Source organism: Rhizophagus irregularis, chromosome 23 (assembly GCF_026210795.1).
Source record: "Rhizophagus irregularis chromosome 23, complete sequence".
Classification (NCBI taxonomy): domain Eukaryota; kingdom Fungi; phylum Glomeromycota; class Glomeromycetes; order Glomerales; family Glomeraceae; genus Rhizophagus; species Rhizophagus irregularis.
The window spans coordinates 2,513,652-2,529,082 of record NC_089451.1 but is presented as its reverse complement, the minus strand read 5'-3'; the positions used below and the strand labels follow the sequence as shown (position 1 = coordinate 2,529,082).

The window sequence follows — 15,431 nt, the reverse complement described above, 5'->3', positions numbered from 1 at the left end:
AGATTTATTTTGTACAACATTATCTTAGAAAAATTTTCGCGGCTTTTTTCAAGAAAAAAAATAAAGTGAGGGAACATTTATCTTTAAATTTTATAAAGTGAAAAGGACTATAACTGATAAGAAATGTTTAAATTAAACGTTTCTTTAAATTTTTTTTTTTATAAAATCTACAAGTATTTTTTTGTTGGTCTTTTTTAATTAAAATAAGTGAATAAATTATTTATTATTTTAGAAGTTTAACGATAAATCTTCGTGTTATTTACTGTATATAATTTAATAATAGTAATAAAAAGATAATTTTTATAATGTATTAAATGGAAAGTCTTATTATTATTCAAAACTTGATATTTTACCTTTAGAGCCCAAGGTTGTAAATAAATTTTGTATTTAATAAAAAAAATGCATTTTTATTTTTACAACAAAATAAAATACAATAAGATTAAGAAATAGAATAAAGTAGACTATAATAAAAAAGAATAATATATATTTCAAGGGAAAAACACAAGCAAATACAAAACAGTTGGGGCGAGAAGTAAGAACTGTGAAAAATATTACTTTTCATAGATATATCTACTATTTTTAGATTAGTAGTACAAAGTCACGTTACCGAAAAAATTTTTTGGTGGTGTTCTTGGGTAGTTTATAATGACGCTAATGACGCTAATGACGCTAATGAGTAATGACTGTAGATTATATGCGCTCAATTTTTATTAAATGGCTTTTGTCAGGTCTATAAAGACCCGAAAGGGGATAAAGGAACATCACTTTCATTGTTATTGAAATGTTCTGTCCAGAACTGAGACCTTTCCAGACTCGACAAGAAGAGCTTAATAAAAAGAAGAACCATTGAATAATAAGAATAATAATTTAATAAAAAGAAGAACTAACCCTCTTACTCTCAGGGATCTATCTCGACGCGCTCTATCTTTAACCAATCATTATTTCTAAACTCTTTTCACACCTTTAATAAAACTTGACGTTCCTAAGAGCCTTTTTCCAAGGTTTTCTTTTCAAGATCTTATTATTTCTTCTTATTTAATGGTATAAGAAATAAAAGATTTTTTATAGCATATGTAACCGATACCATAATGGTAAATCCACCCTCGTTCGTTTCGTATGAACTATTCTGAGTGAAGCCTTTAACCAATTTATTCTTTACATTATCCTCTGTAACGCGTATAAGGTTCCGACTTCCTAATAAGACCTGTAAATTCATTAATACTAAGTCTCAAAACCATAAAATTGAAAACGAAATGAAATTCGCTAAAATAATCTTCATACCTTAACTGCGTAATTAATTCTAATTATTTCATATACTCGTGTTCAAACTAAACTTTGTTTACGTAACGCCTTTCAACAATATGGAGTTCAACAAAATGATATCACTATCAATCTCATTTTTGATGATGAAGGCATTGTTGAATTGTATTATTCATTATGCATAGCTCCTAAATTATTTAAAACTAAAAATCAGAATTTTTCATCTTGAACAAAATATCCGCCATATATGCTTTGCCATCGTTCATGGATTTGCGGTTCGAATAACTTTCGTAGCTTCACTTTTTGAGTCATTATTTTTATCAACATTTGTGGTAAGAGGAGAGCAAACATTGCCTTTTAGTAATATTACAAATCCCACCTGGTATTCACCATTTTTCAAACCTTTTTTCAAAAAATAGAGACAGAGGTTATTCATTTCAGTCGCGAAAGTAGAAGTACAGTATAGATATTTCGCTCGACTCGAAAAAAAAAAAATTGAAAAGTTTGGTTGTCGTACAATCTTGTGATCGCCAAAATTAAGATATTTTTTTAATTCTGGCAAAATCTTCAATGCGGCCGAATTTGACAGATTATTACTTAAAGACCTAGTTAGGGCAGTGACATATATTAGCTAATATTATTTTAATAGTAACGTTTACTCCCCCACCCCCAGGTAAGATTTTATGACCAATCCAATCATTTCACATAGTTTATATTATGTGTAACCTAAGATATTCTTTTACTCCCCCACCCCCTAAAATATTAGCTAATATATGTCATTGCCCTTATCCAACTTATGAATTTTATTTTATTAAAACATCGTAAAAGAAAACCAATTCCAATTTATAGTAATATACACACACGATTTATTTCATCCAACTCCATCAATACATATTATCAAGATTCTTACTTCATGATTTGAAATACTTCATAATCATCTATTGAAAATTTTATTGAATCCTTTATCTTTTTTTCATAACTACGTTGTTTGCACCCACTAGAATTATATTCATTTAAACAATCATCATCATTCACATATACTAAAAGATCAGTATCAAATGCAGGACCAAATTCATCACAATTAAATAAAGCTCGATCCAAATCCTTTACACGACTTAAAATTGTAACTTTAACATTATTCTTATTTTTAAAAGAAAATATAAAACTATCTTTCGTTTTATCCCATTCACCATCACATGAATTCTTCAATAATTTCTTCTGATCCTTCTACTTTAATAAATGTAATAATATGGGATATATTAAGCGATTTAAACATTTTTTCGGGAAATTCAGCGATATAATCAGTACAAAATTGTTGAAGCTTTAATAATAAATTTTATTGAAAACTTATTTGATGAATAAGTCCAAAATATTATTCAATCCATTCTGATTTATTTTTAATTAAATACTTTTGTAAATAATCAACTAATTCTTGAAGATGAAGTTGATCAGCGGCAATTAATATTTTTGAAATATTTATAGTATCTTGTTTTAGTGTATAAAATTCTTAAGTACTTTTATTTACTGCGGTCCGGAATATCATCAAATGGGGATTAAAGATGATGTTAAACTAAGGTACAATTTTATTGGTAATCGGTATTTACTTTATTAAGGGTTATATGAGGATCATTAATTGTGATGATGAGATCATTTTCTCATAGAATGATTGGTTCAATACTTTATTTGGTCTCGACTGTTGAATTTTTATTTACTGATGAAAAGTTTATCTAATCTGATGATCAAAAAAGAGCTTATCAATGTCACAATCCAAAAAATACTATCCTATGACTGCAAAAGAGCAAAAGAGTGAAATTATATTATTAAGATTAATTGTCATATTAATAAATATTGTGAATGCATATATACTTTTCATTTAATGCATATGCATAAAACATTATATTTTATAACAGTCTTTTTTTTTTTGATTTTAAACATTTTTGTTTTAAAATATGATCATCAATAGAATGTCCTCGCGGCGACGCGGCGTGAAAATGATAATTAGTAATTTTATTGCATATTAAAATCGGTTTAAAACATATCCCTAATTTCCTATTTACAGCCATGATATTATTGTACTCATCATCGAGAAATTTATCTTTACTGTATCTCCTATGCGATTTATCCTTTGTTATGTAGTATTTAACAAATGATGATGTGTTGTAATGATAATAATTGTCATATTAAAATATAGTCTATTTATATTAATTATATTATTATTTAAGCCTTTTATGATTAAAAAAAAATTTTTTTCGGTATTGAAAAAATCGAAAATAATAATAATATAACAATAATTTATTTTTTCGGTTTGAATCGTTTTTCTTGTTTTATTCTAATTTCTTAATCAAATTATCAATGAAAAAAATTATATTAATTATTAAAAAAAGTTTCCTTTTTTATATTCTCATTTTTTTTATATGTTTATTTTTAATCACGTGAATGCTATGTCGTAATTTTTTTCAAAAAGTCATTCAAAAGTCATCAAAGTCAATACGAATTTACTATCATGTAGTGATTTATGATTTTATTATAAATGAGATAAATAAAAAAATTGTTATACATATTTTTTGTTGAAATGCAACAAGGGATATTGCAAAAATTAATTTAATTGACTTTTTTTTTCAAAGTTACAAAATTCATGTCGATCACGCAACACAAATAAAGCGATTCAATGCTATTTTTTTTTATATTCACGCTCGTTTTTAGCATTTTTATAAAGATTTTAATAAGTTATGTACAAGATAAATAATAAACCAAGTTGATAAAAAATTCGAATATATCATTTTAAGTTAAACTTTAATTATATCTGTTTTAATTTCTTACACTAAATTTCAATTTAATAATGTTCAAGTTCCAAAATATAAAATATGATTTAATTAGATAATTTTATAAAATCAATCATAATATTATAAAGTAAGCTTTATATACATTATTTATATATATTAGCAACCAGTGAAAATATTTCCTACTATATTTATTTTCAAATATAAATATTTATTATTAAATTATTAATAAAAAATTTATATATATATATATATATAATGTATTGAGAATACTCTAATGATTGTGGCTTTAATATATTAACCTTTGTTATCCAATGTGATTAAGTCATTTAAAAAAAATTATTACTAAGCTTATGTAATACTTGTAATACTTACATAAGCTTATCTTTTTTGGATTTTTGTGTTCAAATTTCTTACGTGTGATTTATATATATAATGGTCACAATATGATATTATTAATAAATTTTTTTTAAGCTTTTATATAATGTCTTCTAAAAAAAATCCATCAAACATTCTTACATATATAGAAAAAAATCTTATATGTTGGACCAGTGGAAATGAAAAAATTGATAACTTTGTTCGGAAAATGCAATTAAAAATCAATAACAATAATGAAATAGTATTTGAATGGATACTATACAATCAGTTTAATGAAATCAAAGAGATAGGCAAAAATGGTCCTATAACAGTATATTCAGCAATATGGAAGGATGGTCCATTATGTAAGAAAATTGTTTCATGGGATAAAAGTTATGTAAGAGATGCTAATAAAAAAGTTGCCTTAAAATGCTTACATAACTCACAAGAATCTATTGATTCTTTAATAAATGAGGTATAAAATTTCTTTAAATATTTAAGTAATTTTTTTGAAACTAGTAAATTACAATCTCTTTTGTTTATATTTAGGCTAAAAAACATGAAGAATTTCAAGTATTGTATGGAATTTCTCAAAATCCAGATACAGGAGATTGTATTTTGGTTCTTTCCTGGACAAGTGGAAGTGAAAAAATTGATGATTTAATTCAAGAAAGCCAATTAAAAATCAATAACAATAATGAAATAGTATTTGAATGGATACTATACAATCAGTTTAATGAAATCAAAGGTATAGACAAAAATGGTTCTATAACAGTATATTCAGCAATATGGAAGGATGGTCCATTATGTAAGAAAATTGATACACGGGATAAAATTTATGTAAGAGATTCTAATAAAAAAGTTACTTTAAAATTCTTACATAACTCACAAGAATCTATTGATTCTTTAGTAAATGAGGTATAAAATTTCTTTAAATATTTAAGTAATTTTTTTAAACATAGTAAATTATAATCTTTTTGTTTATATTTAGGCTAAAAAACATGAAGAATTTCAAGTATTGTATGGAATTTCTCAAAATCCAGATACAGGAGATTATATTTTGGTTCAAAGGATTTGTGTATGGGACAGTGGAAATGAAAAAATTGATAATTTTATTCAAAAAAGTCGATTGAAAATTAATAACAATAGTGATATAGTGCTTGAATGGATACCATACAATCAGTTTAATGAAATTGAAGAATCAGACACAAATGGCCCTATAACAGTATATTCAGCAATATGGAAGGTGGTCCATTATGTAAGAAAATTGATACACGGGATAAAATTTATGTAAGAGATTCTAATAAAAAAGTTGCTTTAAAATGCTTACATAACTCACAAGAATCTATTGATTCTTTAATAAATGAGGTATAAAATTTCTTTAAATATTTAAGTAATTTTTTTGAAACTAGTAAATTACAATCTCTTTTGTTTATATTTAGGCTAAAAAATATTCAATGAAACATAAAGCATTACAAGTATTGTATGGAATTTCTCAAAATCCGGATACAGGAGATTATATTTTGGTTCAAAGGATTTGTGTATGGGACAGTGGAAATGAAAAAATTGATAATTTTATTCAAAAAAGTCGATTGAAAATTAATAACAATAGTGATATAGTGCTTGAATGGATACCATACAATCAGTTTAATGAAATTGAAGAATCAGACACAAATGGCCCTATAACAGTATATTCAGCAATATGGAAGGATGGTCCATTATGTAAAATTTATGTAAGAGATGCTAATAAAAAAGTTGCTTTAAAATATTTACATAACTCACAAAATTCTGTTGACATTTTAATAAATAAGGTATAACATTTTATAAATATTCTTAATAATATGAATAAGTACTCATCATTTTATTATATAGGTTAGAAATTATTTAACAAATATGTTTGATAGAAAAAATCGTGGTATATATGGAATTTCTCAAGATTCAAATACAAATGATTATATTTTAGTTCTAAAATGGGTGAGTGGAAATGGAAAAATTGATGGCTTCATTATGGAAATGCAACTGAATAGCAAAAATAATCCATTATTTAAATGGATACCCTATGGTCAATTTGACAAAATTAAAGAAATTAGCAAAAATAATTCTATTACAATATATTCAGCAGTATGGAAGGATAATTTTTATAGTAAAGAGATGGAAAAAGTTGGTTTGAAGCTTTTTCATAGTTCACAGGATCCTATTGATTCTCTAATAAATGAGGTATAAAATTTTAAGTTATTTTTTTTCTTATAAATATATTTATACTTATTTCTATTATTATATGATTATATTTCAGGTAAAAAAATATTCAGCAAGTAAATTTGGTGAAATACTATATGGGATATCTCGAAATCCAGATACAAATGATTATATTTTAGTCCAAAAAAATTTTACCTGGATAAGTGGAAATAAAGAAATAGATGATTTCATTCAAAAGATGCAATTAAAAATAAACAACTATGAGGATGCAATATTTGAATGGATACCATACTATCAATTTGACCACATTAAAGAAACAAGCAAAAACAGTCTTGTAACAATACACTCAGCAGTATGGAGGGATGGACCATTGCATTATCATCATGGTGGATACACAAGAGATTCAAATAAAGAAGTTGCTTTAAAATACTTACATAATTCAGAAAATTCTATTGATTTCCTAATAAATAAGGTATAAAATTTCTTACAAATATTTATAGTGTCTTTTAATAACAGTATATTAATTTCTTTTTATTATTTATTAGGCTAAGAAATATTCAACAAAATATGGGTATCTCTTGTATTGTATGGAATATCTCAAAATCCAAATACGAATGATTATATTTTGGTTCAAAATAATTTCATAAACTTAGTAAATTGTTTGAGTGGAAATGAAATAATCGATGATTTTATTCAAGAAATGCAATTTAAAATAAATGATCATAATGATATAGTATTTGAATGGATACCATACAATCAGTTTAATAATATTAAAGAAATAGGTAAAGGTGGATTTGCTACAGTATATTCAGCAAAATGGAAAGATGGTTTATTATAATATGATGAAAATAATAAAATATATAAAAGTGATACAAATAAAATAATTGCCTTAAAATGTTTACATAATTCACAAAATATTAACAATAAATTTTTAAATGAGGTATGTAATTTTTATAGAAAATTTTTTATGAATTTAATTTAAAAATCCATAATAAATAATAAATTTTTTTATTTATTTACCTATCTTAATAGATCGAAAATTTTCCAATAAATAAAAGAAGTAATAATCTTAGTATATATGGAATCTCTCAAAATCCAAATACAAAAGAATATATTATAGTTTTCAAATATGCAAAAAAAGGAAATTTTAATAATTGGATAAATAAGAATTATGAATGTTTCAATTGGCATGATAAATTATCTGTATTGGATAATATTATTTGTGGTCTTGAAGAAATTCATCAAAAAAAATATATTCATCATGATTTTCATACGGGAAATATATTATTTTTAAGGGAGAAGATATATAATTTTGGTAATAGTATATCAATTTCAGACATGGGATTATTTGGAGAAGTTGGTAATGAAGATGAAACAAAAATTTATGGAGTTATGCCTTATGTGGCTCCTGAAGTGTTAAGAGGAAAGCTTTACACTCAAGCAGCAGATATCTATAGCCTTGGTATGATCATGTATTTTGTAGCAACTGGAAGACAACCTTTTTACGATCGTGCACATGATCATCTTCTTGCATTAGATATTTGTAAAGGAGTTAGGCCAGAAATAAATGAACCAGAAGCGCCAAGCTGTTATATTAGTTTAATGAAAAAGTGTTGGGATTCAGACCTAAACAATAGACCAAATATTATTGAAGTAGATGATTTAATCACATCATTTTATAAATCATCTGGGTAGATTTTTTTATTGTAGAAAATAAAGAAATTGAAGTTCAATTTAATGAGGCAGAAAAATATAGAAAATCAAATCTTTCATCCATTAAAAATTACCAAGCAGCTACTCATCCACAGGCTATTTATGTATCTCGATTACTTAACCCTTTTACAAAGGATCTTTCCAAATATAATGATAACTCTGAATGTTTAGATTGCAAGGTTTAATTAAGTATATAAATATTTAAGAACGAAATTCAGTATACTTGGGTTATCACAGTTATTTTTGCGGAACATTTACAATTATTTACAATATATATTTTATATTATTTGCTCAACACTGATTATAGCATATATAGTTATAGTATTATAAATTGTAATGTAAATTTGTATTTTATAAATAAATTGGTTTGTAATTGAGCAAATTAAATAAATAACATCTTATTAATATTTTTAAGTTTATATATTGTTTTCTTTTTGTCACAATTATTATTAACATCAAATCAAATCCACGTTTAGTCTCTGAGGATCCCCTTAAGAAAAAATATTTTATTTTTCAGAAAAAATATTATATTAAATTACTTTCTTAAAAGTCAATGTATATATTATTTTTTGTAACACAAATTAATGCACCAAATACACTATACCACAGAATGACCTAATTAATTTTGATCTATAATTCAAAGTCTCCCTGTAAAAAAGTAGATAAGTTTTTTATACTGAAAGATACGTTTGTATACTGAGAGATACATTTAGTTACGTTTTTGTATACTGAAAGATACGGAGAAATGCATAATTCCGTATCTCTTAAGATACGTTTTGTATACCGAGCGAGAGTACTGAAAAACGTATCACATAAGATACGGAATTGTGCAATTTTTCCGTATCTCTCAGTATACAAACGTATCTTTCAGTACAACTAAAACTTTAAACTTCATTAGAATTTTAAAGACTAGGCTAGTCATATGTCTTTTTTGTCTATTCTAATGAATTTAAGAAAAGTAATTTTATTCATTACTTAAATTCGATTAAAAGATTTATTTGAAACAGAAAAAAAAAACTGCCTCATTGATAACTACTACTTAGAATAAAAAAACTATCTAACCATAGATTCAAATTTTTAGTATGATAAATCATTGAATGTGCAATAATATCAAAAATATTAAGAATGTCATGATACCTTTAATAATGCTTATTTCAAGAATATCGTTAAATTTATCTTGTAAAAAATCTTTCTTATATTAAAATTCGTTATAAAAAGGCCAACTTCTCATTTATTGTGACCATTATGATGAAATTATTTACATTGACAATTCACCTAATAATAAATGAGAAAATAACAATTTTTATGGATATAGTGTTATTGAAATAAATATTTTCGACGAAACATTCTTCGGATTAATAGTATTTATTGCAATGTTGATTTGATAATTGTCTATAAGTAAGAGGTAATTGAATTCAATATTAATAGTTTTTATACCTCTAAAGTCTCAAACTAATATAAAATATTATTTTTCAATTGTTCAAATTTACAAGTGGGAAAGACCCTGTAATCGCATATCCTGATATAGTCCGTTGTCATTCTCTATAAATTAATAAAAAAGTTGTGTATGATTAAATTATTTTATAGTTTGACATTTATTCTAAAGATACCCAAATCAGTAAATTAAATAGAAATTTGTAAAAAAATTGATGAAAATTTGCTCACGATAACATATCACGAACTACGCAAAATGTTACTTGCAATCTAAATAGTCTGATCGAAAATCACCTCTCAAAATATATATTTTAACCTTTAGATTTACTATTTTAACCTAAAATAGAATTTTTTAATTAAATATACGAATAAAAAATCAGAGTTTAATTAATATACCGTATGTTTTAAATTTACCATCTATATTAAGTTTCATTAATTTTCAATTGAGAAATATCAATTTGTAAAGATTCTATTTAGTAAAATAAAAATATATTAATATTTTTTATATTAAATTTACATATTTACAAAATTATTACATTATTTACCTGAAAATTTATCACTAATTATATTGTCATTGAATTTTTTGGTTCCGGAAGATTATTAAAATTAAGTAATCTACTTGTATAAACAGCTTCTGAATGAGTTTCATATGATAATCTTGTCAAAGGTATACTACTAGTTGGTAGACTATTATTGATTTTTTCTGATTCTTCAATTTGTTTAATTTGTTTTTGTAATTCTTCATTACCAGACCACTATCGAAATATAATATTTTCAATTTCTACTGTTTCCGGTCGATTTATTGGATTTGCATCCAAGCATCTTTTGACTAAATTCACAATCAATTGAGGTACTTTAATATTACTAAATCTTGGTCTAAGTCCTTGATAAATTTTTATTGCTAAATTTTTGTCATGGCTTACATCATGGTATGGAGGTAGTCCAGAAATTACCTCATACGTAATTATACCAAAACTATAAATATCAGCAGCTTTAGTATAATTTTGCCCTCTTAAAACTTCAGGCAATATAAGGTAAAACACCATATATACTGTTTTTTGGATTTTCCGATGCATTATAATCTGCAGTTTTACAAGGACCCAGAAATATATATAAAAGGGTCAGGTTTGAGTTTGCGTATTTTGAACTAAAAAAATCATGAAAATCTTTCCTTTTTTAGATAATTTCCGATAATTCCAGTCAGAAGTTTAATTCCCATTATAGTAACCGACTGACATTATCATAATTCCGGCCCTGAAAAAATGCGTACAGCTCATAGTAAAAATTTTTTTTCATCACCTGACCCCTATATATATATTTCTGGGTCCTGTTATTCTTCAAGGAATAAGACATATTACAAGTTAGGATATAAAATGGAGGGCAGTGCATTTATTTTATACGACTATTCTGTAATTTAAATATTTATATCAAGATGCAATTCGTAACAAATCCATTTGTAACGTGTAAAAAAGGGAAAAATTTTTAGTGGATCTGATATGAAGGTTTGTTAATTATATTATCATTATTTTATAATGAATTTTAACGTTCAATCTCGCTATTTTATTTTTAGATATTCTAATTATTATTTGGATGAAATTTGTTGGAGAGATGATTAATAAATTGAAGAAGAAGTTACTATACCTGCTTTATGAAGATCTTTAAATTTTGTGGAAGAGTTGATTCTACTTTTGAAAATTAACAAGCACTTCACCCATTGAGTCAATCAATAAATATTTAATTAAAATTGGGCAAGCAGGCTTTAACAGATGCCTTTAAAATAAACCGCTTATTGGATTCTTAAAAATTTACCATAACCTGGAATTTTCACTTTTTGGATGCTGAGAGTATGATGAGATCATACTAGCGTATTATTAATATAAATTACTCAATACAAATATAAAAGTTATTCGATTATACAAATGTTGTTAGAATTTTTTTGTATCCATTTATTAAAATTTTGATAAACAATATAATTATAAAGCACTTTATTTGATTTAAGATGTTAAAAATTAAAAGATCTTAAAATTTTGAGTCTTTGTATTATTTGAAATTAAAATATTGTAAATATTGTGAAATCATTTTTTGCATTTTTTTCACGCGCGCACGTGAAACAAATATTTTTACAAAAATAATGATAATAACACCCAATTAATTTTTGAGGCTAATAATGAATAATTGTACCACATTTTGAAGGAAAAGGGTATAGGATAATATCTTATACCCCGGGTACACGTTAAGGATCCCTTTGCAAGTAAATCCTCGTTTGGGTCGCGTGATCTAAAAGCTATCTGTTGTGTTCAAATACGGGATCTCAAACTCCGAAACATATAATAATTATTTTGATTGGAAATTTTAATATAAAATATTACTTCTTTTCATTTTTACAATATGGCATGTTCAAAACTTTTTCAGGAAAACTGACTGAATTAACAAGTTGGAATTATACGGTACTTCCAAAAATGATTTTTTATGTATTCTAGTTGTAATTTTAAATGAATTTTAAGTTTATTCATATATATTATTTCAAAGATTAATAAATGATAGTAAATAGTAAGAGCAAACATTCATTCTCTTTTTGAATGTACAGTAAATTCAAATTTTTGTATTTGATCACGTGATCACTATTACGTGACAATTGTAAAGGTAGTACAATTATGAAACCAGTGATAAAAAAGGAATGATATTTGGTTCTATTGTTGCCTTTTTATGGAATACCAAATAATTGTACAACTCCGAAAATTAATAAATTTATTCATTTTGAAATGAAGGTAAACTACTTTACCGATAACATGGCATGCTCGAAAATATTTTCAGGGGATTTACCTGAATTAATAGAAGAAATTATACAGTATTTTAGAAAAGATTTATCAACATTATATTCATGTATTTTAGTTAATAGATTATGGTGTCGTTTAGCCATTCCATTATTATGGGAAGATCCATTTTCAATTCCTACCCAACATTATCGTTGTATTGAAACTTATTTATGCTTTTTAAATGAAGATAGCAAAGCAAAATTTAATGAATACATAATTATTGATAATTTGTTACTTTCAAATAGTACATTATTATTCAATTATCCTAATTTTATTAAATATTTAGATACAAGTAAAATTTGTCAGTCTATAAAATATTGGGTTGATACTCTAGTGGATATATATAATAATGAGTTAGGAAACTTAGTTTATAGGTCATTATTTGAAGTATTTATTGAAAGTGAAGGAAATTTACTTTCTTTTGAAGTTGTAATGATTACAGATTATGGTTGTGATGGATATTTTAATGATAATATAGACTTGATTTTACAAAATCCAAAACTTACATATAATATCAGAAATTTAAATTTTGATCATTATGCTATTTCACCTCAAAATACTATTTCATTTTTGAAATTTTTATATTCTAATTGCAATTCAATCTCATCAATTATCTTTTTTTTTCCTACATATGGTATTGGTCATTCATTATCATTAATTGAAAATTGTTTAACACAAATAATTATTTCACAACATAATCTCAAAAAAATTTCATTTGGATATTATATTAATCCACATGATTCACTTTTATCATTAAAAAATTCTAATTGTTCAAATACTTTAAATACAATTATATTTTGTTTCATTGATTTTAAAAATATAATTAATATTTTGCAAGAGGCTTTTGATCAATTGAATGTTTTAGAATCTATTCATATTCTTTATTGTGATTCTTTAAATTCTGATTTTGTTCAACAAATTATTAAGGTTAATAAACCTTTTAAATTAAGATCTTTATTTGTGAATGAAATATTACATTTTGAATCATTGCAATTATTATTACAGAAATTTATTGATTATTTAGAAAATTTTGGATTTGAATATGATGAATATGATGAACCAAAACGACAATTATTTAAATTTATTACGAAATATTGTAAAAAGATTAGATATTTTGATTCAGGAATACCTGATGATGATAATAATATTTATTTGTTCATTGAAAATAATCAACATAATATTAATTATATTACTATTGAAGTAGATATTGATAATTATACTAATTATAAAGAATTAAGTTCAACTGTATTACAGAATTTAGGACAGGTTCTTCCTATTAAATTAGAATATTTATGTTTATCCCTTTCATTTAAGACAAGTGATCTGGAAATATTTTTAAAAAATTCACAAAATACTTTTATTAAGAAATTATTAATTAGAAATATAGTGATAGGTAAAGGTGAAAATATTTTATTTTGTATAAAGAAATATATTATGAAGAAAGAAAAGGTTAAATATTTGGCTATTTTAGAATCGGGTTCTGATGATGATAAGTTTGATGATGAATTATTTTTTTTAAAAGATGAAGTAAATGAATTTAAGTCACATAATATTATAGTTCAAAAATACAATGATTTATGTATTCTTGCATATGATTATATAAACAATCATTTATAATAATAATATTATTAGTAAATAGGTTATTTACGTTATTAGAATCTTTGTAGACTTTTTATGATTTTTAATTTTATTTATGAAAATAAAAATAACGTGTTCCAAAAATATATACATGAAATCCTAACCGAAACCTGAAATTACGTAGTTATATTTTATTGGACAATAAACTTGCTTAAAAAAAGTTAATTAATTAAGAAATTTTAGACGCTCTATGGGAAATAGAATCATCGTGATGATAGAAAAATGGAACAGTCAAAAATGAGATGAAGAGAGAGCATTATACTATGGTTTATTTACTATGTTTCATTACAATTACTTGGAAAACTATATAATAGTCTAATAGCGGCACGTAGTGCTGCATTAGACTATTATTTGGTTAAATCATTCAATAATAATATTATCAGTTGACGGGACCGTTTCATGCAATTTTTATAATAAACTCCCGTTACTATCCAATAATTTATCATTATGCTAATACATAGTAATATATGAGATAGCCCGATCAAAATAACAAATATTGGACTTGATATAATATATTTAATAGTGAATAAAACATTAAAGTGATTTCTGAGGTAATTTATGATTTTGAACATGATGTCTTGGAATAGGCAGTAAGTAATTGCATTTGAAACAATATTCAATAATGATGTTGTTTTCCTTTCATTTTTAGATGCGACTTCAATTCATTGACTTAGTATAACTTTAGAACGGGTGGTTTGATGATGTTTATTTGTTTAAAATGACATTATATCATTTTTTTCCCATTTTTAGGGATATGTATAGAATACGATGCATGAAGTAAATTTGATTGATTATTTCTAAACTGTATTACATGTTGGTATTATTATTATTGTATTATCGTTAATGTATTATTGCATTATTGTATTACAAAATTATATCTTTATGATGCAATTCCAAAATGATGAGTAAAAATTTTTACCTTACGACTAAAATTGTTAGTGTTAGCTATTGGTGAATACCATAAAAAAGTGAAATGAAATTTTAATAAATGAATAGTTTACATTATTAAATCTTCTATATAATTATTTTGTTTACTTTGTTTACTGTACTTCATCGGTACTATAATGATTGTGAGCATATCAATATCATAGTAATGACTACACTCAAGAGTTGAGGTAGTACAGGTAGTACAAGAATAAAAATGCAGTAGACCCTGCCAGAATCTAAAGGCAGTGTACCAAGAAGAAAAAAGAGAAATTAAAAATATATAAAAGATAAAAAACCCCAAAAGTAAAAA

General features: G+C 24.6%; 1 protein-coding gene across 1 annotated transcript; it reads left to right on the top strand.

Annotated features, from left to right (window-relative positions):
* Nucleotides 1-4,524: 4,524 nt before the first annotated feature.
* On the top strand, nt 4,525-7,071 carry OCT59_015522 (uncharacterized protein; the record flags this gene model as incomplete). The annotated part of the gene is made up of 6 exons (XM_066140071.1): nt 4,525-4,872; nt 4,947-5,315; nt 5,389-5,655; nt 5,840-6,208; nt 6,270-6,614; nt 6,691-7,071. 6 exons carry the CDS (start codon nt 4,525-4,527, stop codon nt 7,069-7,071), a joined length of 2,079 nt encoding a protein of 692 aa, XP_066002887.1.
* Between the last annotated feature and the right edge of the window lie 8,360 nt (nt 7,072-15,431).